Source organism: Bufo gargarizans, chromosome 6, assembly GCF_014858855.1.
Source record: "Bufo gargarizans isolate SCDJY-AF-19 chromosome 6, ASM1485885v1, whole genome shotgun sequence".
Taxonomy (NCBI): domain Eukaryota; kingdom Metazoa; phylum Chordata; class Amphibia; order Anura; family Bufonidae; genus Bufo; species Bufo gargarizans.
Window position 1 is genome coordinate 303,166,645 of NC_058085.1, and position 25,008 is coordinate 303,191,652.

Genomic DNA, 25,008 nt, shown 5'->3' on the forward strand with positions numbered 1-25,008 from the left:
ACCCGAGCTGCGTTGGGTGCCACCCCGCTGTGACCATGCTTCATCCTCATCCTCCTCCACCTCCTCCTCATCCTCGTCCTCCTCGTCCTCCAGTAGTGGGCCCTGGCTGGCCACATTTGTACCTGGCCTCTGCTGTTGCCAAAAACCTCCCTCTGAGTCACTTCGAAGAGACTGGCCTGAAAGTGCTAAAAATGACCCCTCTTCCTCCTCCTCCTCCTCCTCCTGGGCCACCTCCTCTTCCATCATCGCCCTAAGTGTTTTCTCAAGGAGACATAGAAGTGGTATTGTAACGCTGATAACGGTGTCATCGCCACTGGCCATGTTGGTGGAGTACTCGAAACAGCGCAACAGGGCACACAGGTCTCGCATGGAGGCCCAGTCATTGGTGGTGAAGTGGTGCTGTTCTGTAGTGCGACTGACCCGTGCGTGCTGCAGCTGAAACTCCACTATGGCCTGCTGCTGCTCGCACAGTCTGTCCAGCATGTGCAAGGTGGAGTTCCACCTGGTGGGCACGTCGCATATGAGGCGGTGAGCGGGAAGGCCGAAGTTACGCTGTAGCGCAGACAGGCGAGCAGCAGCAGGATGTGAACGCCGGAAGCGCGAACAGACGGCCCGCACTTTATGCAGCAGCTCTGACATGTCGGGGTAGTTGTGAATGAACTTCTGCACCACCAAATTCAGCACATGCGCCAAGCAAGGGATGTGCGTCAAATTGGCTAGTCCCAGAGCTGCAACGAGATTTCGCCCATTATCACACACCACCAGGCCGGGCTTGAGGCTCACCGGCAGCAACCACTCGTCGGTCTGTTGTTCTATACCCCGCCACAACTCCTGTGCGGTGTGGGGCCTGTCCCCCAAACATATGAGTTTCAGAATGGCCTGCTGACGTTTACCCCGGGCTGTGCTGAAGTTGGTGGTGAAGGTGTGTGGCTGACTGGATGAGCAGGTGGAAGAAGAGGAGGAGGAAGCCGAGAAGGAGGAGGTGGCAACAGGAGGCAAAGAATGTTGCCCTGCGATCCTTGGCGGCGGAAGGACGTGCGCCAAACAGCTCTCCGCCTGGGGCCCAGCTGCCACTACATTTACCCAGTGTGCAGTTAGGGAGATATAGCGTCCCTGGCCGTGCTTACTGGTCCACGTATCTGTGGTTAGGTGGACCTTGCCACAGATGGCGTTGCGCAGTGCACACTTGATTTTATCGGATACTTGGTTGTGCAGGGAAGGCACGGCTCTCTTGGAGAAGTAGTGCCGGCTGGGAACAACATACTGTGGGACAGCAAGCGACATGAGCTGTTTGAAGCTGTCTGTGTCCACCAGCCTAAATGACAGCATTTCATAGGCCAGTAGTTTAGAAATGCTGGCATTCAGGGCCAGGGATCGAGGGTGGCTAGGTGGGAATTTACGCTTTCTATCAAATGTTTGTGAGATGGAGAGCTGAACGCTGGCGTGTGACATGGTTGAGACGCTTGGTGACGGAGGTGGTGGTGGTGGTGTTGGTGGTACATCCCCTGTTTGCTGGGCGGCAGGTGCCAACGTTCCTCCAGAGGCGGAGGAAGAGGCCGAGGCGGCAGCAGCAGAATAGGCCGAGGCGGCAGCAGCAGAAGAGGTAGCAGGGGGAGCCTGAGTGACTTCCTTGGTTTTAAGGTGTTTACTCCACTGCAGTTCATGCTTTGCATGCAGGTGCCTGGTCATGCAGGTTGTGCTCAGGTTCAGAACGTTAATGCCTCGCTTCAGGCTCTGATGGCACAGCGTGCAAACCACTCGGGTCTTGTCGTCAGCACATTGTTTGAAGAAGTGCCATGCCAGGGAACTCCTTGAAGCTGCCTTTGGGGTGCTCGGTCCCAGATGGCGGCGGTCAGTAGCAGGCGGAGTCTCTTGGCGGCGGGTGTTCTGCTTTTGCCCACTGCTCCCTCTTTTGCTACGCTGTTGGCTCGGTCTCACCACTGCCTCTTCCTCCGAACTGTGAAAGTCAGTGGCACGACCTTCATTCCATGTGGGGTCTAGGACCTCATCGTCCCCTGCATCGTCTTCCACCCAGTCTTGATCCCTGACCTCCTGTTCAGTCTGCACACTGCAGAAAGACGCAGCAGTTGGCACCTGTGTTTCGTCATCATCAGAGACATGCTGAGGTGGTATTCCCATGTCCTCATCATCAGGAAACATAAGTGGTTGTGCGTCAGTGCATTCTATGTCTTTCACCGCTGGGGAAGGGCTAGGTGGATGCCCTTGGGAAACCCTGCCAGCGGAGTCTTCAAACAGCATAAGAGACTGCTGCATAACTTGAGGCTGAGACAGTTTCCCTGGTATGCATGGGGGTGATGTGACAGACTGATGGGGTTGGTTTTCAGGCGCCATCTGTGCGCTTTCTGCAGAAGACTGGGTGGGAGATAATGTGAACAGTGCTGGATCCACTGTCGGCCACCCAATTGACTAATGCCTGTACCTGCTCAGGCCTTACCATCCTTAGAACGGCATTGGGCCCCACCATATATCGCTGTAAATTCTGGCGGCTACTGGGACCTGAGGTAGTTGGTACACTAGGACGTGTGGATGTGGCAGAACGGCCACGTCCTCTCCCAGCACCAGAGGGTCCACTAACACCACCACGACCATGTCCACGTCCGCGTCCCTTACTAGATGTTTTTCTCATTGTTATGGTTCACCACAACAACAAATATATTATTTGGCCCAATGTATTGTATTCAAATTCAGCGGGATATAAATTTGAGGCCTAGTATTTAGGCGCTGGGTGACCGGTATGGATTTAGTGACAGAATTAGACTTGGAAATGCACAGAAGCGTGTGTGTGAAGTTATTCTGAATGACCCTATGTGCACCTTCAATATGATCTACCCTTTTAGGGATAGATTTCAAATAGCTCTGATATAGCAGAAACGACTAAATTATGAAATTGCTAAATTGGGAATTGTATTTCAACCCAGAACAAAAAATGTGCTTTGACGGACACTAAATAACTTTCCCAGCCACAACAGGACAGCGGTAACGAGAGATTTAGCGGGATATAAATTTGAGGCCTAGTATTTAGGCGCTGGGTGACAGGTATGGGTTTAGTGACAGAATTAGATTTGGAAATGCACAGTAGCGGGTGTGTGAAGTTATTCTGAATGACCCTATGTGCACCTTGAATATTATATACCCTTTTAGGGATAGATTTCAAATAGCTCTGATATAGCAGAAACCACTAAATTATGAAATTGCTAAATTGGGAATTGTATTTCAACCCAGAACAAGAAATGTGCTTGAACGGACACTAAATAACTCGCCCAGCTACAGCACTAGGGACAGATTTAGCGGGATATAAATTTGAGGCCTAGTATTTAGGCGCTGGGTGACAGGTATGGGTTTAGTGCCAGAATTAGACTTGGAAATACACAGTAGCGGGTGTGTGTGAAGTTATTCTGAATGACCCAATGTGCACCTTGAATATTATATACCCTTTTAGGGATAGATTTCAAATAGCTCTGATATAGCAGAAACCACTAAATTATGAAATTGCTAAATTGGGAATTGTATTTCAACCCAGAACAAGAAATGTGCTTGAACGGACACTAAATAACTCGCCCAGCTACAGCACTAGGGACGAGATTTAGCGGGATATAAATTTGAGGCCTAGTATTTAGGCGCTGGGTGACAGGTATGGGTTTAGTGCCAGAATTAGACTTGGAAATACACAGTAGCGGGTGTGTGTGAAGTTATTCTGAATGACCCAATGTGCACCTTGAATATTATATACCCTTTTAGGGATAGATTTCAAATAGCTCTGATATAGCAGAAACCACTAAATTATGAAATTGCTAAATTGGGAATTGTATTTCAACCCAGAACAAGAAATGTGCTTGAACGGACACTAAATAACTTCGCCCAGCTACAGCACGTAAGGACAGATTTAGCGGGATATAAATTTGAGGCCTAGTATTTAGGCGCTGGGTGACAGGTATGGGTTTAGTGCCAGAATTAGACTTGGAAATACACAGTAGCGGGTGTGTGTGAAGTTATTCTGAATGACCCAATGTGCACCTTGAATATTATATACCCTTTTAGGGATAGATTTCAAATAGCTCTGATATAGCAGAAACCACTAAATTATGAAATTGCTAAATTGGGAATTGTATTTCAACCCAGAACAAGAAATGTGCTTGAACGGACACTAAATAACTCGCCCAGCTACAGCACTAGGGACAGATTTAGCGGGATATAAATTTGAGGCCTAGTATTTAGGCGCTGGGTGACAGGTATGGGTTTAGTGCCAGAATTAGACTTGGAAATACACAGTAGCGGGTGTGTGTGAAGTTATTCTGAATGACCCAATGTGCACCTTGAATATTATATACCCTTTTAGGGATAGATTTCAAATAGCTCTGATATAGCAGAAACCACTAAATTATGAAATTGCTAAATTGGGAATTGTATTTCAACCCAGAACAAGAAATGTGCTTGAACGGACACTAAATAACTCGCCCAGCTACAGCACTAAGGACAGATTTAGCGGGATATAAATTTGAGGCCTAGTATTTAGGCGCTGGGTGACAGGTATGGGTTTAGTGCCAGAATTAGACTTGGAAATACACAGTAGCGGGTGTGTGTGAAGTTATTCTGAATGACCCAATGTGCACCTTGAATATTATATACCCTTTTAGGGATAGATTTCAAATAGCTCTGATATAGCAGAAACCACTAAATTATGAAATTGCTAAATTGGGAATTGTATTTCAACCCAGAACAAGAAATGTGCTTGAACGGACACTAAATAACTCGCCCAGCTACAGCACTAAGGACAGATTTAGCGGGATATAAATTTGAGGCCTAGTATTTAGGCGCTGGGTGACAGGTATGGGTTTAGTGCCAGAATTAGACTTGGAAATACACAGTAGCGGGTGTGTGTGAAGTTATTCTGAATGACCCAATGTGCACCTTGAATATTATATACCCTTTTAGGGATAGATTTCAAATAGCTCTGATATAGCAGAAACCACTAAATTATGAAATTGCTAAATTGGGAATTGTATTTCAACCCAGAACAAGAAATGTGCTTGAACGGACACTAAATAACTCGCCCAGCTACAGCACTAGGGACAGATTTAGCGGGATATAAATTTGAGGCCTAGTATTTAGGCGCTGGGTGACAGGTATGGGTTTAGTGCCAGAATTAGACTTGGAAATACACAGTAGCGGGTGTGTGTGAAGTTATTCTGAATGACCCAATGTGCACCTTGAATATTATATACCCTTTTAGGGATAGATTTCAAATAGCTCTGATATAGCAGAAACCACTAAATTATGAAATTGCTAAATTGGGAATTGTATTTCAACCCAGAACAAGAAATGTGCTTGAACGGACACTAAATAACTCGCCCAGCTACAGCACTAGGGACAGATTTAGCGGGATATAAATTTGAGGCCTAGTATTTAGGCGCTGGGTGACAGGTATGGGTTTAGTGCCAGAATTAGACTTGGAAATACACAGTAGCGGGTGTGTGTGAAGTTATTCTGAATGACCCAATGTGCACCTTGAATATTATATACCCTTTTAGGGATAGATTTCAAATAGCTCTGATATAGCAGAAACCACTAAATTATGAAATTGCTAAATTGGGAATTGTATTTCAACCCAGAACAAGAAATGTGCTTGAACGGACACTAAATAACTCGCCCAGCTACAGCACTAGGGACAGATTTAGCGGGATATAAATTTGAGGCCTAGTATTTAGGCGCTGGGTGACAGGTATGGGTTTAGTGCCAGAATTAGACTTGGAAATACACAGTAGCGGGTGTGTGTGAAGTTATTCTGAATGACCCAATGTGCACCTTGAATATTATATACCCTTTTAGGGATAGATTTCAAATAGCTCTGATATAGCAGAAACCACTAAATTATGAAATTGCTAAATTGGGAATTGTATTTCAACCCAGAACAAGAAATGTGCTTGAACGGACACTAAATAACTTGCCCAGCTACAGCACTAGGGACAGATTTAGCGGGATATAAATTTGAGGCCTAGTATTTAGGCGCTGGGTGACAGGTATGGGTTTAGTGCCAGAATTAGACTTGGAAATACACAGTAGCGGGTGTGTGTGAAGTTATTCTGAATGACCCAATGTGCACCTTGAATATTATATACCCTTTTAGGGATAGATTTCAAATAGCTCTGATATAGCAGAAACCACTAAATTATGAAATTGCTAAATTGGGAATTGTATTTCAACCCAGAACAAGAAATGTGCTTGAACGGACACTAAATAACTCGCCCAGCTACAGCACTAAGGACAGATTTAGCGGGATATAAATTTGAGGCCTAGTATTTAGGCGCTGGGTGACCGGTATGGATTTAGTGACAGAATTAGACTGGGATATGGCCAAAAAATAAACAGACTATTGCTGGTTAAATGCACTTGGTGTGACAGCTTCACCCTGATGTAGGCTTTAGCCAAAAAACAACCACACCATTGAGGGTTAAATGCACTTGGTGACAGGCGCAGCTTGCCCCTGATTTAGTATATGGCCAAAAAATGAACAGACTATTGCTGGTTAAATGCACTTGGTGTGACAGCTTCACCCTGATGTAGGCTTTAGCCAAAAAACAACCACACCATTGAGGGTTAAATGCACTTGGTGACAGGCGCAGCTTGCCCCTGATTTTGTATATGGCCAAAAAATGAACAGACTATTGCTGGTTAAATGCACTTGGTGTGACAGCTTCACCCTGATGTAGGCTTTAGCCAAAAAACAACCACACCATTGAGGGTTAAATGCACTTGGTCGCAGCTTGTGCTGGCGCACCACAAGACACAAAATGGCCGCCGATCACCCCAGAAAAATGTGACTGACAAACGGTCTGGGCAGCCTAAAAACAGTGAGCAATTGAGGATCAGCAGCTCAATGATCCACAGCTGCAGATCGATCAGTTAATCAAGTCCTTTGGAGGAGTTAATCTGCCTAATCTCGCCCTACTGTCGCAGCCGCAACCTCTCCCTACGCTAATCAGAGCAGAGTGACGGGCGGCGCTATGTGACTCCAGCTTAAATAGAGGCTGGGTCACATGGTGCTCTGGCCAATCACAGCCATGCCAATAGTAGGCATGGCTGTGATGGCCTCTTGGGGCAAGTAGTATGACGCTTGTTGATTGGCTGCTTTGCAGCCTTTCAAAAAGCGCCAAGAAAGCGTCACAAAAGCGCGAAGAAAGCGACGAACACCGAACCCGAACCCGGACTTTTACGAAAATGTCCGGGTTCGGGTCCGTGTCACGGACACCCCAAAATTCGGTACGAACCCGAACTATACAGTTCGAGTTCGCTCATCCCTAGTTATAATAATCGAATTTCGATTTTAACTTAGCACTGCTATATGCCATATTAGTTAGCCTAATATGGCATATAGCAGTGCTAAGTTAAAATCGAAATTCGATTATTATAACTTGACATAATCGAATTGCGATTCCAACTTGGACCTGGTTTACTATATGGTTGGCTTCAATGGCTTGGTAGAATTAGCGAATTGACGAATATATTCGTTATATTCCACAAAACGAATATAACGAATGTATTCGTCATATTCCACAAAACGAAGATAACGAAGTATTCGTCATATTCCACAAAACGAAGATAACGAAGTATTCTGCATCTTCGTTTTAGCTACCTATTCATCAACTTCGCTAATTCTAGCAATGATATAGGAAAGTTGACTATAGAGACAGCTAAGTTTAATTCGCTATGCGATTATATTACTGCTTTTTTTTTTAAATAAATAGAATAATTATAATACCTGATAATTATTATAATTATACTATTTATAAAAAAAAGCAGTCATATAATCGCATAGCGAATTAAACTTAGCTGTCTCTATAGTCAACTTTCCTATATCATTGCTAGAATTAGCGAAATTGATGAATAGGTAGCTAAAATGAAGATGCAGAATACTTCGTTATCTTCGTTTTGTGATATATGACGAATACATTCGTTATCTTCGTTTTGTGGAATATGACGAATACATTCGTTATATTCGTTTTGTGGAATATAACGAATATATTCGTCAATTCGCTAATTCTACCAAGCCATTGAAGCCATATTCCATGCTTATGGAGCGTCCCCATCACCATGGGAACGACTCCATATACTAGAATGTACTGTCGGATTTGAGAATTACGTTGAAATCGCAATTCGATTTTTTCAAGTTATAATAATCGAATTTCGATTTTAACTTAGCACTGCTATATGCCATATTAGGCTAACTAATATGGCATATAGCAGTGCTAAGTTAAAATCGAAATTCGATTATTATAACTTGAAAAAATCGAATTGCGATTTCAACGTAATTCTCAAATCCGACAGTACATTCTAGTATATGGAGATGTTCCCATGGTGATGGGGACGCTCCATGAGCATGGAAGTCGGCAGAAGCGGCAACGGGCACTGACTGGAGCAGCCAGGAAGCCAGGAATCCAAAGGACAGGTAAGAACAACTTTAGGGAAGTGGGAAAGAAAAAAATATAACACTAAAAAAAAAAAAAAAACGAATATTCGAAATATCGAATTTATATCACTACATTCGAAATATTCGCGAATTAGCGAAGTGCCGATATTCGCGAAAAAAATTCGATATTCGAATATTCGCGCTCAACACTAATATCAAACCCCTTAATCAATATTTGGTGGAAGCCGATGTATCGCAGGCCTCAATCAATATTTTGTGGAAGCTAGTATATCAATACCCTCTTCTAGTATTTTGTGGAAACAGGTATATTGAACAACTTAATGAGTATTTGCTGGAAGCTGGTATATCAAACCCCTTAATCAATATTTGGTGGAAGCTGGTGTATCACAGGCCTCAATCAATATTTGGGGAAGCCATTATATCAATCCCCTATATCAGTATTTTATGGAAACAGGTATCTAGAACCTCTTAATGAGTATTCACTAGAAACTGATATATCAAACCCCTTAATTAATATTTGGTGGAAGCTGGTGTATCATAGGCCTCAATCAATATTTGGTGGAAGCCGGTACGTAGAACCCCTTATGAGAATTTTTTGGAAGCTGGTATATCATACCACTTAATCAATATTTGGTGGAAGCTGGTGTATCGCAGGCCTCAATCATTATTTGATGGAAGCCGGTATATCAATCCCCTCTTATCAGTATTTTGTGGAAACAGGTATATAGAACCCCTTAATGAGTATTATGTGAAAACAGGTATATCAAACCCCTTAATCAATATTTGGTGGAAGCTGGTGTATCGCAGGCCTCAATCATTATTTGATGGAAGCTGGTATATCAATCCCCTGTTATTAGTATTTTGTGGAAACAGGTATATAGAACCCCTTAATGAGTGTTTTGTGGAAGCAGGTATATCAAACCCCTTGCTCAATATTTGGTGGAAGCCGTAATATCAATATCCTCTATCAGTATCTTGTGGAAACAGGAATATAGAACCCATTAAAGAGTATTTGCTAGAAGCTGGTAAATCAAACCCCTTAATCAATATTTTGTGGAAGCTGATGTATTACACCCCACAATCAATATTTTATGGAAGATGGTGCATTACATCACTTTATAAGTATTTGTGGAAGGGGGCATATCAAACCCCTTAATCAGTATTTTGCGGAAGCAGGTATATTATACCCCTTAATCAGTTTTTTGGAGGCAACAGGTATATCACACCTGTTGCAATTACTTATTCCAATAGCGTTTGTCCCTCTATCTAGCTGCAGTATCTCAGCAGAACCACACACAACTGCTGCACAATACAAATGCACTATTATATACTTTCTATGTTGGAAGGTATATTATAGGTATATCACACCCTTCAATCATTTATTTATTTTTTTGGGTGGGGGGGCAACAGGTATATCACACCAGTTGCAGTTAGTTACTTCAAATAGCGTTTGTCACTTTATCTAGCTGTGGTATCTCAGCAGAACAGCACACAACTGCTGCACAATACAAATGCACTATAATATACTTTCTATGTTAGAAGGTATATTTTAGGTATATCACATCCCTCAATCATTATTATTATTTTTTTTGGGGGGGGGGGCAACAGGTATATAACACCAGTTGCAATTAATTATTCCAATAGCGTTTAGCCCTCTATCTAGCTGCAGTATCGCAGCAGAAGCACACACAACTGCTTCACAATACAAATGCACTATAATATAATTTCTATGTTGGAAGGTATATTATAGGTATATCACACCCTTCCATCTTTTTTTTTTGGGGGGGGGGGGGGCAATTAGTTATTCCAATAGCATTTTTTCCTCTATCTATCTGCGGTATCTCAGTATGTCACACCTATCGATAGCACACCTATACTAATCCTTAAAAGGACTTTTGTGGCCCTATTAGCTAGTGTTTGGTGTCCCTAACAGTCTGTCCCTGCTCCACACAGCAACCTCTCCCTACACTGGCAAAAAACTGAATGTAAAATGGCAGCCAGATCGGGTTTATTTAAAAGGTATGTGCTGTGTCCATGTGCTGAAACATATCAATTGGCTGGCCTGTCCCACCTGATGGATGTGTCATGGGTCAAAGTTTGGCGCTATACCAAAAATATGGCACATGCGATTATTGCCATATGTTCGCATGTTCTGCGAATTGGAATAAGCAAAATTCACAGCGAAACAAACGCCGGGGGAAAAACAAGGCCATCTCTACTCGCCACTCAACCTACATCCAGGCATGGTTTTGTCTGATAATGGCCGTAACTTAGTGGCTGCTTTGGAGCTCGGCAAGCTCAGACACATCCCATGCCTAGCCCACGTCTTAAACTTAGTGGTTTAGCTGTTTCTCATAACCTACCCGAACTTGCCTGAGCTACTGGTGAAGGTGTGCCGCGTATGTGCACATTTCCACAAGTCATTGACAACTTCAGTCGGTCTGTCAACGCTGCAGCAGCATTTCAATTTGACAGCTCACCAGCTGTTGTGTGACGTGAGCACGTGCTGGAACTCCACGTTCCACATGTTGTCCAGGCTTTGTGGGCAGCAGAGGGCAGTAGTGGAATACCAGCCACAGCATGGTTGTCGCCTTTCCAGTCATCTTTCGCTATTCAGAAGCAAGGAGTGGGCATGGATGTCTGACCTCTATGAGGTTTTAAGAAACTTTGAGTAATTAACACAGATGTGAGTGGCTATAGGGCTATTATCAGCGTAACCATCACACTTCTGTGTCTACTCAAATGCTCACTGCTCACAATTAAGGACGGCACTTTGCATGTGGAATAGGTGGAAATGGGGGAAGACATTACACTGGGTGATAGCCAGACCACCTTCAGTTTGTCTTCTAAGCGCAAATTGGATGATGAAGAGGAGGAGGAGGATGGGGAGGAGCAGGTTACGGTTGCCTCCGCTACAGAGGGTAGTACCCATGAAAGTTTAATTCTATCTGTACAGCGTGGGTGGGCAGAAGAGGAGGAAGAGGATGAGGAGATTGAGAGTGATCCTCCTGATGACGACAGCGAAGTCTGGCCTGTTGGCACTCTGGCACACATGGCTGACTTCATGTTAGGCTGCCTTTCCCACAACCCACACGCTATATGCATTTTAGACAACACAGATTTCTGGTTGTTCACTCTTCTCGACCCCTGCTACAAAAATAACTTCTCAACTCTCATTTCTCTGGTGCTCTGGTGGAGATGATGAGCAACACGGTGCAATACCAGAAGATCCTTGTTGAAAAATTGCTCCAAAAATTTCCATCTGACAACGCTAGCGGCAGAGTCCATAGTTCCTTGGCCAACTGAGGAGGGGAGACAAGGGGAACACAGTGCCACAGCAATAGAGGCAGGGCAACACTCTCCAAGACCTGGGACAGTTTCATGACATTCTGCCAGCACGCTCACTCTGATGCGCGTCCTAGTGTTACAAGGAGGGAAAATTTGGGAAGATAGTGAAGGAGTACAATGCAGACCGTGTCAGCGTCCTTAATGATCCCTCAGTGCCTTACAACTACTGGGTGTCCAAGCTGGACATGTGGCACAAACTGGCACTCTACGCCTTGGAGGTGCTGGCCTGCCCTGCCGCCAGCGTTTTGTCTGAGTGGGTATTTTGTGCTGCTAGTGGCATTATAACAGATAAGCGTATCTGCCTTTCAACTGAAAATGCTGACAGGTTAACGCTTATAAAAATGAACAAGGCCTGGATTGACCATTACTTTTCGACTCCACAAGAGGAAAGCTGATGAACATAAAAGCACATTAAATGAATACACTTTATTTCCATGCACCGCTTCCCACTCATCCTCCTTCTCCTCTTCCATCATATCAACACATGCTTATTTGTCCTTGCATATATTCCCTTTGCATATATTTTCTTACAGGGTCAGCTCACCAGCAGACCCTCACTTCAAGGCTGTGTATGATGCCCTCTTTTATGTGTAACAAAGGGTGTATTAGAGTGCCGATTCCTTGTAATTTTTGGCAGCCCTTTCACTTAGTGCATAGGCTTTATGAGTGTAGGAGTTCCACTACCTGAACATTTGTACCACAATTTGAATGAGGCTCTCCTTTATGTGATATACAGGTTGTATCGGAGTGCCTCTTCATTGCAATTTTTGGCAACACTTGCACTTTATATACAAGTAAATATATAGTATAGAATGTTTCCTAACAATTTTTCCTCTAAAATCAATATTTGTTTGCTTATTATTGTTAGTCTGTAAAAGTGGCATACTACTCGGACAACATCATTCCCAGCAGTGACCTGAGAGTCCAGTTAGGTGGTGTTTCCATCATTTTCTGACCTGCCTGGTTTAATGCTCGGGTTCTCCAAATGACTTCCATTATACTCAGGTGCTCGGTAGAGCACCAGAGCATCCCAATGTGTTCGGCCAGAGCACCCGAGCACTTTGGTGCTCTATAAACACTACAGAAGATGCTTTCTATCACCAGTACTGAACATATTAGGTGGATGTTCTGAATTTGAACCAAAAGAACATCAGGGGGTGCCATGACAAGTTTAAAAATGCAATATTTACTGTAGACACAGGAAAATTTTTCTTTGTTCTCTGTGATCTAATTAATAATATTTATTTATGGCACCAGCCTTATAAAATATTTTACCCTACACATCTAATATTTCCCTATTGCAAAAATGTAAATTTCTCTACTCCAGGTCGGTGAAACATGACTCAGATATGAACAAGTTTATATTTCTAAAGTCCTATGTGGTGTTCTAGTATTTAATATCTATGGCTGAAGTAAGTGGATCTATCATTGTACCTTGTTTCAATTCTTGATACTAAATATAACATTACCCTTAAAATTATAGTTTCCAAATCTATGGTCAGAGACTTTCATGTTGGTTATTACTTTTAGTAACATAAATAATTTGTTTTCCCCATCAGTGATCTACGTATATTGGTGTATTGATGATTGTATCACATTCTGATAAATGGGTAGCTGCTGGCACAAAAATCTTGCATAAGTGCAGTAAATCTGTATCATATTGTCTTTTGATCAAAAGTGGAACCAAGAGAAATTACAAATCTTGTTACTTTAACCCATTTTTCCTTTAAACCACCTAATTTATATGTTTCTTCATGATGTGTTTTTTTTTTTTTTTTTTAACAAATCACTTGACAAATCGCCTTTTTAAATGGCTACTCTTTTAGAATAGATTGAATTCACACCATGTATTTTCATCCTGGTAAAAATTCCTGTTTATATAATTTGTGTACACAAAATTAATAATAATAATAAACAGATATCAAAAAGAATAGTATGACAGGATATGACAGAAGACATATCTTGTAGTATCTTGTTTAACAGAACTAAAATGAGACAATCTCTATTTTATCTGTCCTGTTAAAAAAAATACTTGATGGAAATTTATAAAATAGAGGCAAACAGACATAAGATACATACAAAAATGAAAAAAACTGATTGTTACAATAAAGATCAGTGACGGCCTGAAAGCCACCCACACTACTATCCCTATCTACTTACATCAACCGGTGATGGCCCACAACTAGACAGAACCAAACCAGCAGTGAGGACAATCAAAACTATTCAAGCCAAGGTCAATACCAGGAGAATCCAAAATAAGCTAAATAAAAAAAACTGAAATAAGAAACAAGCTAGAAATCATAACAGGAAGTCTTGTCAAATCCAAAAGTCAGGCAAAGAGGAAAAGGTCAGAAACAAGCTACAATAATCCAGAGGATAATGCAAAATATCAGGATATTGTGTATAAGGCACCTAATCACAGGCAACTGTGGCCAGCAGCTGCCTGTTTAAATAGGGTGTTCCATAAGTCACATGGGATGCCCAAGTCACATGACACTATGATGTCATGAAGCCAGATGTCCCAGCATCACTCCTGATTGGCCAGAGCTTCTGCGCATGAAGGCCCTGCTTGATTACCCAGGGAAAAGAACAATGGCAGCACTGTCTGCCATGGAGTGTGTGTGCCGACAAAAATAGCCTGTGAAAACTCATATATTGTAAAACTATAGCTACAACTCACAGCATGCTGGGAAAAGTATTCTATTTAGGCTATATATTAAAGAGAAGAATACATTAGATATATACATATAGACTATAATAAAGAGTTTAACTGTCTACAAGGAGTGGAAAGCAGTTATAGTTTTTTACATATTGGGAATCACAGGTAGTAGACTAGAAAGTTGTCTAGAGGGAAGTAAATGGTCATACTCCAAATGTTGAAGATTTCGTATGAAAAAGTTGCAACTAAAATTTTTGGGCGATTATCTTGAGTAGAGTATGATTTTTGCGGGATGAGATGACGATTTGATTGGCGCTATTTTGGGGTGCATATTACTTTTTGATCGCTTGCTATTACACTTTTTGTAATGTAAGGTGACAAAAAATTGTTTATTTAGCACAGTTTTTTTTATTTATTTTTTTACGGTGTTCATCTGAGGGGTTAGCTCATGTGATATTATTATAGAGCTGGTCAATACGGACGCGGCGATACCTAATATGTCTACTTTTTTTATTTATGTAACTTTTACACAATAATATAATTTTGTAAACAAAAAAAAATAATCATGTTATAGTATTGTCTCATGTAGAGGCTCATTTTTTGCGGGATGAGGTGACGGTTTGATTGGTACTATTTCGGCGTACATGCAACTCTTTTGATCACTTTTATTACCATTTTTGGGAAGTAAGGTGGGCAAAATTTCAATTTCCTGATAATTTTTATTTTTTTATTTTTATGGCGTTCTCCGTGTGGGGAAAGTAACATGACCGTTTTATAGATCAGGTCGTTACAGACGCGGCGATACCTAATATGTGTAGTGTATTTTATTTTTGTAATTTTTATTCAGTGATAAATGTGTTTTTTTTTTGGACCCAGACCCACTTGGTTCTTGAAGATCCAGTGAGTCTGATGTCTGTATAATACAGTACAGTACAATATATATTGTACTGTACTGTATTTTACTTACACTGAACAGATCTATGCTTTTAGCATAGATCTGTTCAGCACCATGGACAGCAGGACGCCTGAGAAGGCGTCCTGTTGCCATGGGAACCTTCCCTGTCTGCCACAACGGAGCAGACGGGGAAGGGGAAGGAGGGGAGCTCCCTCCCTCTGTCCCCCCATACATCTGGGGGCTGCAAAGGCACAGCAGCCCCCCGATGGCAGAGGGAGGGAGCTCCCTGACTTTACCCTTTCCATACCGCGGTCCGTAAAGGGTGAAACGGCTGACATCGCAGCAATGTGCTGACACTCTGGTACCACTGACCACCAATGAAAATTCAGCGGGAGGCGGGCGGGGGATCGCGATACCGTCTGCCACACCGCCCGCCTCCCGCAACTGCCGCACCGCCCCCCAAAAAACACCCACAAACTGCCCCCCTGCACCCCGCCATCATAAATGCATTCAGGGACCGCAGGGATCAGAAACAACATAAAGCGCTGCAAACGGCAGGTCTGAATTGACCTGCGGTTTGCAGCGATCGCCGATATGGGGGGGGTCACAGGACCCCCCACGGCATTGACCCTGGGTGCCTGGCTGTGTGTAACAGCTGGCACTCAGCGCTGCAGACATGGTGACAGTTTAATGCCAGGACGAGTATACTCATCCTGGAGCGCTAAGTACCCTTGCTCCAGGACGAGTATACTCGTCCAAGGTCCTGAAGGTGTTAAAGATGGAAAACATGTTGTATACAGAATTGCATTTGTAATGATTCTTGGTACTTTGCTTCTGATTTTCTTTTTTGGCAGTTCTGAGTTAAGTAGCAAAGCTCCAATATAGGAATAATAAATAAAATTATCTCTGGAATGTATATATTCAGCCTTTGGTAAAGTTGTATGGCTGATAAGACATTTTTGGAGTAACATTACTCCCCCCCCCCTTGTCTTTTATATAATACAGATGGAAATGAAAGGCTTCATAATAATCAGTGTTGTTGTATTGCTATCAATGCACGTGTCACATACTAAATGCTAATACAGTGATTTATGCTTTAGCTATTACACTAAGGAGCCAATGCCTGCAGGGAAAATTAAAATGACTATCCCTCTTCATTTTCATATGCTGAGAAACCATTATACCTAGACAGATGAAGTTGCACTTCTGAGCTTGCCAGAAAGTAATGTCAAGTCTGTCAAATTCATATTAACTCCCAGAAAGTCTAGTAAGTGAATAGAAAATTTAAAAATTTCTAAATTTGGATGAGTTGTGCACCTTGGCTTGGAATATAATCGTACAGCTTCTGATATATTGGCTGAAAAAAACCCAGCTTCAATCACAAATAATATTGTTTTTTTCATCAAGTTTCTGAGAAAATCTTGGCTCTGAATATGAATGATATATATAATGAAAGAAAACAAAATAAAATTGATAATAAAGGGACTCGGCCATGCATAGACAAGCTTTATTTGTCATAGGAGGCTAATTCTGAATGAAAGTAGCTTATCAAATGCACTGAGGTGTCTATATTGGAGAGAAATGCTAAGGAGCATTGCCAGAAATGTGTCAGCTTAAAATAACACAGTATGACTAGTAATTGGGTCTCACAATTAACACTTATATTTTAGGCCTCATAAAATGATGAACCAATTTGGCCAAGATCAAATACAGCAATATATCTAACTATCTATCTATCTATCTATCTCAAAACGGCTGGACAGCACTTCAAACAATAGTAAAACAAAGCATCTGGTGAAATAAACACATATCTATTTTGGGAAGTGCTGTGGAATTTCCTTTTTATTATATCTATCTATCTATCTATCTATCTATTGACAGCTAATCCTTAAAGAAATTGGCCCATCTTGGACATCCTGTGTTGTCACATCTGTGTGGTTAGGGTCATTGTCTTATTTTAAGGTAAACCTTTGATCAAGTTTGAGACCCAGAGCACACTGGATCAGTTTTTCATTAAGAATATCTCTGTACTTCGTTCCATTAAACTTTCCCTAAACTCTAGCCAATCTCCCTGTCCCAGCCACTGAAAATCAGCCAATAGCATGATGTTGCCACTACCATGCTTTATTATACAGATAGTTTGGATTGGTGGCTGGTGTCCTCAAAACATGACACTGAGAATTGAGGCTAAAAATTTAAATATTGGTTTCATCAGACCAGATCTTGCTTCTCAAAGTCTGAGAATCCTTTATGTGCTTATTTTTTGCAAAGATTTATGTGTATTTCACTCAGGAGAGGCTTCTTTCTGACCACTTTGCCATAAAGCCTAGATTGGTGAATTGTTGTAGTGATGATTGACCTTCTAGAAGTTTCTACCATTTGCACACAGGATCTTTGGAGCTCTAGGAAGAGCCTTGGTTGTTCCAAACTTTTTTCATTTAACAGTTATGGAGGTGACTGTGCTTTTGGGAACGTTCAATACAGTAGATTTTTTTGTACTATTCTTTAGATCTATGGCTTCACACAATTCTGTCTTTGGGCTCTATAGGCAGTTCATTTCTCCTCATGACTTGTTTTTTGTTTTGATATAAATTGCCAGCTGTAAGACATTAAATAGACAGGAGCATGTCTTTCTTAATCATTTCCAATCAACTGAATTTATTATAGAAGACTCTACCAGACTTTTTCCTTTATCTTTTGATGAAAACAAGAATAACTCTTCTGTTGTTCTTTATAGGAATATTCAAACTATTTCACTGTTTTGAATATAAATATGTAAAATATGTTATATTAAATTTCATATTTATTCCTATAATCAACATATCGCTCTAGAATGTTGCCTATATATTGCGTTTACTGACATCAGTGGGTAATAAAACATTTAAAGGTGTTTACGAAGACTCTGAATCATCAGGATAGGTCATCAATATCAGATTGGAGGGGGTACGATACATGAGTTGGAAATATTCTGAGCTTTTTTTATTTATTAATGAAACAATAGTATTTGAAGACATACAGTGCTGCCCATAATTATTCATACCCTTGGCAAATTTTAACTTAAAGTTACTTTTATTCAACCAGCAAGTAATTTTTGGACGGGAAATGACATAGGTGTCTCCCAAAAGATAATAGGACGATGTACAAGAGGCATTATTGTGGGGAAAAAAAAACATTTCTCAGCTTTTATTTACATTTGAGCAAAAAGTCCAAAATTATTCATACCCTTCTCAATAATCAATAGAAAAGTCTTTATTGGCTATTACAGCAACCAAACGCTTCCTATAATTGCAAACTAGCTTTTTGCATATCTCCACAGGTATTTTTGCCCATTCATCTTTAGCAATGAGCTCCAAATCTTTCAGGTTGGAGGGTCTTCTTGCCATCACCCTAATCTTTAGCTCCCTACGCAGATTCTCTGGACTCTGGCTGAGCCACTCCAAAACGTTAATGTTGTTGTCAGCTAACCATTTCTTCACCACTTTTGCTGTGTGTTTTGGGTCATTGTCATGCTGAAATGTCCACTGGTGCCCAATGCCAAGTATCTCTGCAGACTGCCTGATGTTGTCGTTGAGAACTATCATGTATTACTCTTTTTTCATGGTGCCATTTACTGTGATTAGGTTCCCTGGTCCATTGGCATGATTGAACCACAGCATGATGGAACCACCACTATATTTTACTGTAGGTAGCAGGTGTTTTTCTTGGAATGCTGTGTTATTTTTCCTCTATGCATAACGCCCCTTGTTATGGCCAAATAACTCAATTTTAGTTTCATCAGTCCACAGCATCTTATTCCAAAATGAAGCTGGCTTGTCCAAATGTTCTTTAGCCCACCTCAAGCGGCACTTTTTGTGCTGTGGGCGGATAAAAGGCTTCCTCTGCATCACTCTCGCATACAGCATCTCCTTGTGTAAAGTGCGCCAAATGGTTGAACGATGCACAGTGACTCCATCTGCAGCAAGATGATGTCGTAGGTCTTTGGTTCTGGTCTGTGGGTCAACTCTGACTGTTCTCACCATTCGTCGCTTCTGTCGATCCGAGATTTTTCTTGGTCTGCCACTTCGAGCCTTAACTTGAACTGAGCCTGTGGTCTTCCATTTCCTCAATATGTTCCTAACTGTAGAAACAGACAGCTGAAATCTCTGAGACAGCTTTCTGTATCCTTCCCCTAAACCATGATGGTGAACAATCTTTGTCTTCAGGTCATTTGAGAGTTGTTTTGAGACCCCCCATGTTGCTACTCTTCAGAGAAAATTTAAAGAGGAGGGAAACTTACAATTGACCCCCTTAAATACTCTTTCTCATAATTGAATTCACCTGTGAATGTAGGTCAGGGGTCACTGAGCTTACCAAGCCAATTTGAGGTCCAATATTTAGTTCTAAAGGTTTTGGAATCAATAAAATGACAACAGTGCCCAAATTTATGCACTTGCCAAATTTAGTTTAAACAATTATAGCACACTTTGTGTAAATCCAATAAACTTAATTTCACTTCTCAAATATCACTGTGTGTGTCTCCTATATGATATATTTAACTGACATTTTTTATCGTACCAACCAACGATTTATACAGGAAAATCATGACGATTAACAAGGTTGCCCAAACTTTCGCATCCCACTGTGGATTATCAATATCTAAGTCCTGGAAAACCCCTTTACTTAAAAAGAGTTTATTAAAGGAATTGTAAAATCATATCTATAAAGTCATGTAACAGGAAGACAGGAAGTTGAAACATTTGTTCCTTTATTTGAACTTTTGCATACTTTTGCAACTTTTTGCAACTTTTCATGTCTAGTTGGTAACATCTCAAAAAACTCTAAAAAGCATTCCAGTCAATCCATTTAGACCTCACTCAGACATACTTGTGTCTAAAAAAGAAATTTCAAATATAAAAACATCATCTATCTGTTTTTAGGGCATAGATATTACTTACTATTGGGGGAGTATGTTTGAGGCTATTTTTTTAGACTGTAGTTGCTATGCAGACCTGGTTTTAGAAATTTTTATGCCACAAAACTTGTGTAGCAGATTTGATAAATGTCCTTATTTGTGACCTTATGACCAATTTATGTATTTATAAATATAATTTAACCCCTTCATGCACCTTGATGTACATGCAAGGTGCATGTGAAATGTATAGAATGGGCTCATAAGCTGAGCCAGCTGTATGCACAATGGGTTCCAGCTATCTTACACAGCTAATATATGGCTGTCATGGCTGGGATCAGAGCTAACACACCTCAGATATGATGGTCAGTTGCAACTATGGCATTCGATTGTTTAGACAGAAGGCCAGAGCTAATTTTTTCCTCTGATCTCCCCCACCCTTGGTGAAATCGCAAAGTACCAAACAGTTTCTCTGGCAGCCTGGGACTTATGAAGGCTCCCTGGTCTGCCAATGTAAACTGCTAGAGTTTTAAAAAATTTGATTTAGATGCTTCGCCAATTTTTTTAAAAAAATTAGCTTTGTTCTGATTTATTAGTCATGAAGCATGTTAAATCAAATATATCGGTGTACAACACTGTGCATCGCAGCAACATGCATAGCTAGTCCTTTCTGGTAGTGAATCAGTTATTGTGACGGGCAGGTGGACACCCCAATAACATTAGAATTAAACAACTTATTCACCCCAATTTGGCAAGCAAGGCCTAAGAGAATTGCTTATGTAATAAACAAGGTGGATACCCAAATAAAATAAAAATTTGAAAGCCTATTAACCCCAATTTGAAAATCAAGGCCTAATAGAACTGCTTATCTATTAAATTTTACTCCAATAACAGTAAAATTAGACAGCTAATTCACCCTAATTTGAAAATCAAGGCATAATAGAACTGCTTATTTGTTAAGTAAGGAGGGCACTGTTTATTTGATAGATCTGTAGCCTACACAGGGATTGAAGCAAACCATACTGTCTCCTAGGGATCACTTCAGCTTCAGATTAAAAACCCTGCACTGTCTCTGCAGTCTCCCTATGCTCTCTCTATGCTCTCTATACAGTGGGTAAAAACTCTCCCTACGATCTCGCTGCACTGTCCCTACATTCTCATGATTCAATATTCTACAATTAAAAGCTTTTAGCAACACTGTCCTTCGCGCTTGTCACATCTCTCCCTATGCTCAACTCACAGTGAAATGGTGGATACCAAGCGGGATGAGGCTTTTAAAGGGCTGTGACATCACAGAGGCTGGCTAGCTGCTAATTGGCTGTTGTGCATGACATTATGGGTGATCTCTCATTTCCAGGCTTCTTACTTTCACCTTGTAACATATAGCCGCCATTTTAGGGAAAAAAAAATATTTGTTACCACGAAGAGCAAGGAAATTCAGATTTGTTGCTGAATGTATTTTTCCTAAAATTCGGATGGAATTCCATTTTGGATGATTTGATTCACTCAACACTATATAAACTGCCTTTGGCTGAGCTTTATAGGAAGACCGGAGAATGTAAGATATTGCACTTATGCAGTATGAGTGATAAAACAGTTGCATATTCAAGTCCTTTAGGGGGAATTAAAATACAAGTAAAATACTAAAATATTACAAATTATGTATAAAAATAATAAAGCAATAAACATAATTTTTATCATTATATCTGAAAAGAACTATTATCGGGTATTGTTCAATTATACTCTAAGTTATAACTCTTGGAATGTGGTGATCAGAAAATGAAAAAAAAAAAATTAAATGCATAGTCACTAAGGCTCAAAATGCATATTGGGGATGGGGTTGAAAGAAGTAAAACATAATAAATATTATACAAATTTGGTATCAGCATGATTTTACTAACCTACATAATAAGCTTGTATATTTTTTGTGCATAGGTAATGTTGTAAAAATTAAACCTAAAAAACTATAGTAGACATATTTTTTCGATTTTACCTTATAAAGATTTTTTTTCCTATTTATCAATGCAAGATATAGTAATTTAATTGGTGTCATTAAAAACACAACTTTTGCCACCCCAAAATAAAGCCCTTATATGGCTATGCTGGCTCTTGGAATGCAGAAAGGAAAAATGAAAATAAAAAAATAAAATAAAAAATGGGCCTTGTCATGAAAGGGTTGAAGAAAACGTTTCACCTTAAAAATGTACTACAATCTGCAGGCAGCACTATATTGAGCAGGACGAGCCGAGCGCATCGATATATAGTTTCATAGGAAAAGATTCAGCAAACTTTTTTTGCTTTCTATGTTTAGAAGTTATGTGGGAGGTGCTACTTATAGATAGCCACATCTGTTTATATAGTCTTACAGGATAATCATTGGTAGGACCGCTCCCTGGACTCCTAAGCCTAGAATGAACAGACACTTAAATGAATACATTGCAAGTTTTGCTGAATCTTTGCCCATAAAACTGAAAATTAGAAAAGAGTGATTTTTCTGAAACTCATTTCGGTCCAATTTGGGCAAAAAGAAATTAGATTTGGTCAGTTCTACCCAAATTAAAAGTACTATAAAAGAAACTTGCCATGTTAAACATGGAGTCTGAGTTGCAGGCATCAGGGTATAGAGTAGGAACAGCTGAGCACATTGGTGTATAGTTTTATTGAAATAGATTCAGTAAAACTTAATTTCAATTCCTGCTCATTCTGGCTTTGAAGTCCAGGAGGCGGTCCAGTGATTGACAGCTATCTCTGTATACACAGTTATAGAGGGAAGGCTTTCAATCACTGATGTGGCTGTCTCGTGACTTTAAAGCCCAAAATAAACACTAATTTTAGTGAAAGAATGCAAGTTTTACTGAATCTTTTCCAACAAAACTTTATATCAATCTACGGTATATATCAAGCTCCTCCTCTATAACCTGACATCTATAGCTTAAAATGCATTTTCATGGTGACAAGTTCCTTCTAAATGTCTATGTCTTTGGACAAAATCTATCCAAATGAATCAGAATATTTTTAAAAAACTGATTCGAATTTCTATTCTAACAATATCAATCTGCTCAGTTCCTCCTCTCTATAACATACTGGCTATAGATTTCACAGCTTTTTCATGCTGAAAGATTTGCTTTGAAATATAATTTCATGATGTCTTAATGATAGCCAATACATATTTATAACTAATCTACTGGAAATGACCAAGGTGTTTCATTTTGTGAACATCCTTTTAAATGAATTTACATTTGTATTGTATATAGTAATATATATATATTTTTTTTCAACAGTTAGTGGCTTCAGATGGTACTCAAGAAAGTTCTCCAGTCACTGTGAACATTATTGTTATTGATGCTAATGACAACACCCCAACTTTTTCCAGCATCTCCTATAACATCAAGATCTATACAGACATGGCACCTGGCGAGAGCATAATAAAAGTAAGTTATATACTAACATGAATAGGAACCTGAATTTCAAAATAAATAAATAAATATTTCAGCCTCATACATAGATGTCCATTCAGACTTGTTGCAAATTAATTATCAGTTTTATTACTATTGGAAATATTTGTTAGCCATCTACTAAATATTAAGGTTTTTCTTTATAAGAGTAGCGTATCTACAGTCTTCAGTTATGATCCTACTGTGCTGGCATCTGTACTGCAAATGGTAGCCTCTGAGGATGCTTTGTCTACTACTGTCTAGTAGTGTTCAGCGAACCCGAACTGTAAAGTTCGGGTCCATACCGAACTTTACGATTTTTGGTACTCAGACCTGAACCCGAACTTTGCTGGAAAAGTTTGGGTTTAACCACTTAAGGACCACAGGTTTATACCCCCCTAGTGACCAGGCCCTTTTTTACAAATCGGCACTCCACAACTTTAGCAGTTTATTGCTCAGTCATGCAACTTACCACCCAAATGAATTTTACCTCCTTTTCTTCTCACTAATAGAGCTTTCATTTGGTGGTATTTCATTGCTGCTGACATTTTTACTTTTTTTGTTATTAATTGAAATTTAACGATTTTTTTTGCAAAAAAATGACATTTTTCACTTTCAGTTGTAAAATTTTGCAAAAAAAACGACATCCATATATAAATTTTTCGCAAAATTTATTGTTCTACATGTCTTTGATAAAAAAAAAATGTTTGGGTAAAAAAAAAAAATGGTTTGGGTAAAAGTTATAGCGTTTACAAACTATGGTACAAAAATGTGAATTTCCGCTTTTTGAAACAGCTCTGACTTTTTGAGCACCTGTCATGTTTCCTGAGGTTCTACAATGCCCAGACAATAGAAAAGTAGACACCCTAAGGTATTCGCTGATGGGCATAGTGAGCTCATAGAAGTTTTTATTTTTTGTCACAAGTTAGCGGAAAATGATGATTTATTTTTTATTTTATTTTTTTCTTACAAAGTCTCATATTCCACTAACTTGTGACAAAAAATAAAAAATTCTAGGAACTCGCCATGCCCCTCACGGAATACCTTGGGGTGTCTTCTTTCCAAAATGGGGTCACTTGTGGGGTAGTTATACTGCCCTGGCAATTTAGGGGACCATATGTGTGAGAAGTAGTGTGAAATCAAAATCTGTAAAAAATGGCCTGCGAAATCCGAAAGGTGCTCTTTGGAATGTGTGCCCCTTTGCCCACCTAGGCTGCAAAAAAGTGTCACACATCTGGTATCGCCGTACTCGGGGGAAGTTGGGGAATGTGTTTTGGGGTGTCATTTTACATATACCCATGCTGGGTGAGATAAATATCTTGGTCAAATGCCAACTTT

The 25,008-nt window shown here is 40.4% G+C and overlaps 1 protein-coding gene across 1 annotated transcript in view; it reads left to right on the plus strand.

The window, feature by feature from the left end:
* PCDH15 (protocadherin related 15) overlaps positions 1–25,008 on the plus strand; it is a 1,384,495-nt gene that overhangs the window by 564,599 nt on the left and 794,888 nt on the right. The window contains exon 12 of the mRNA XM_044299661.1: positions 23,518–23,667. Coding sequence (XP_044155596.1) covers positions 23,518–23,667 — 150 coding nt within the window. The remainder of the gene's footprint in view (positions 1–23,517; positions 23,668–25,008) is intronic.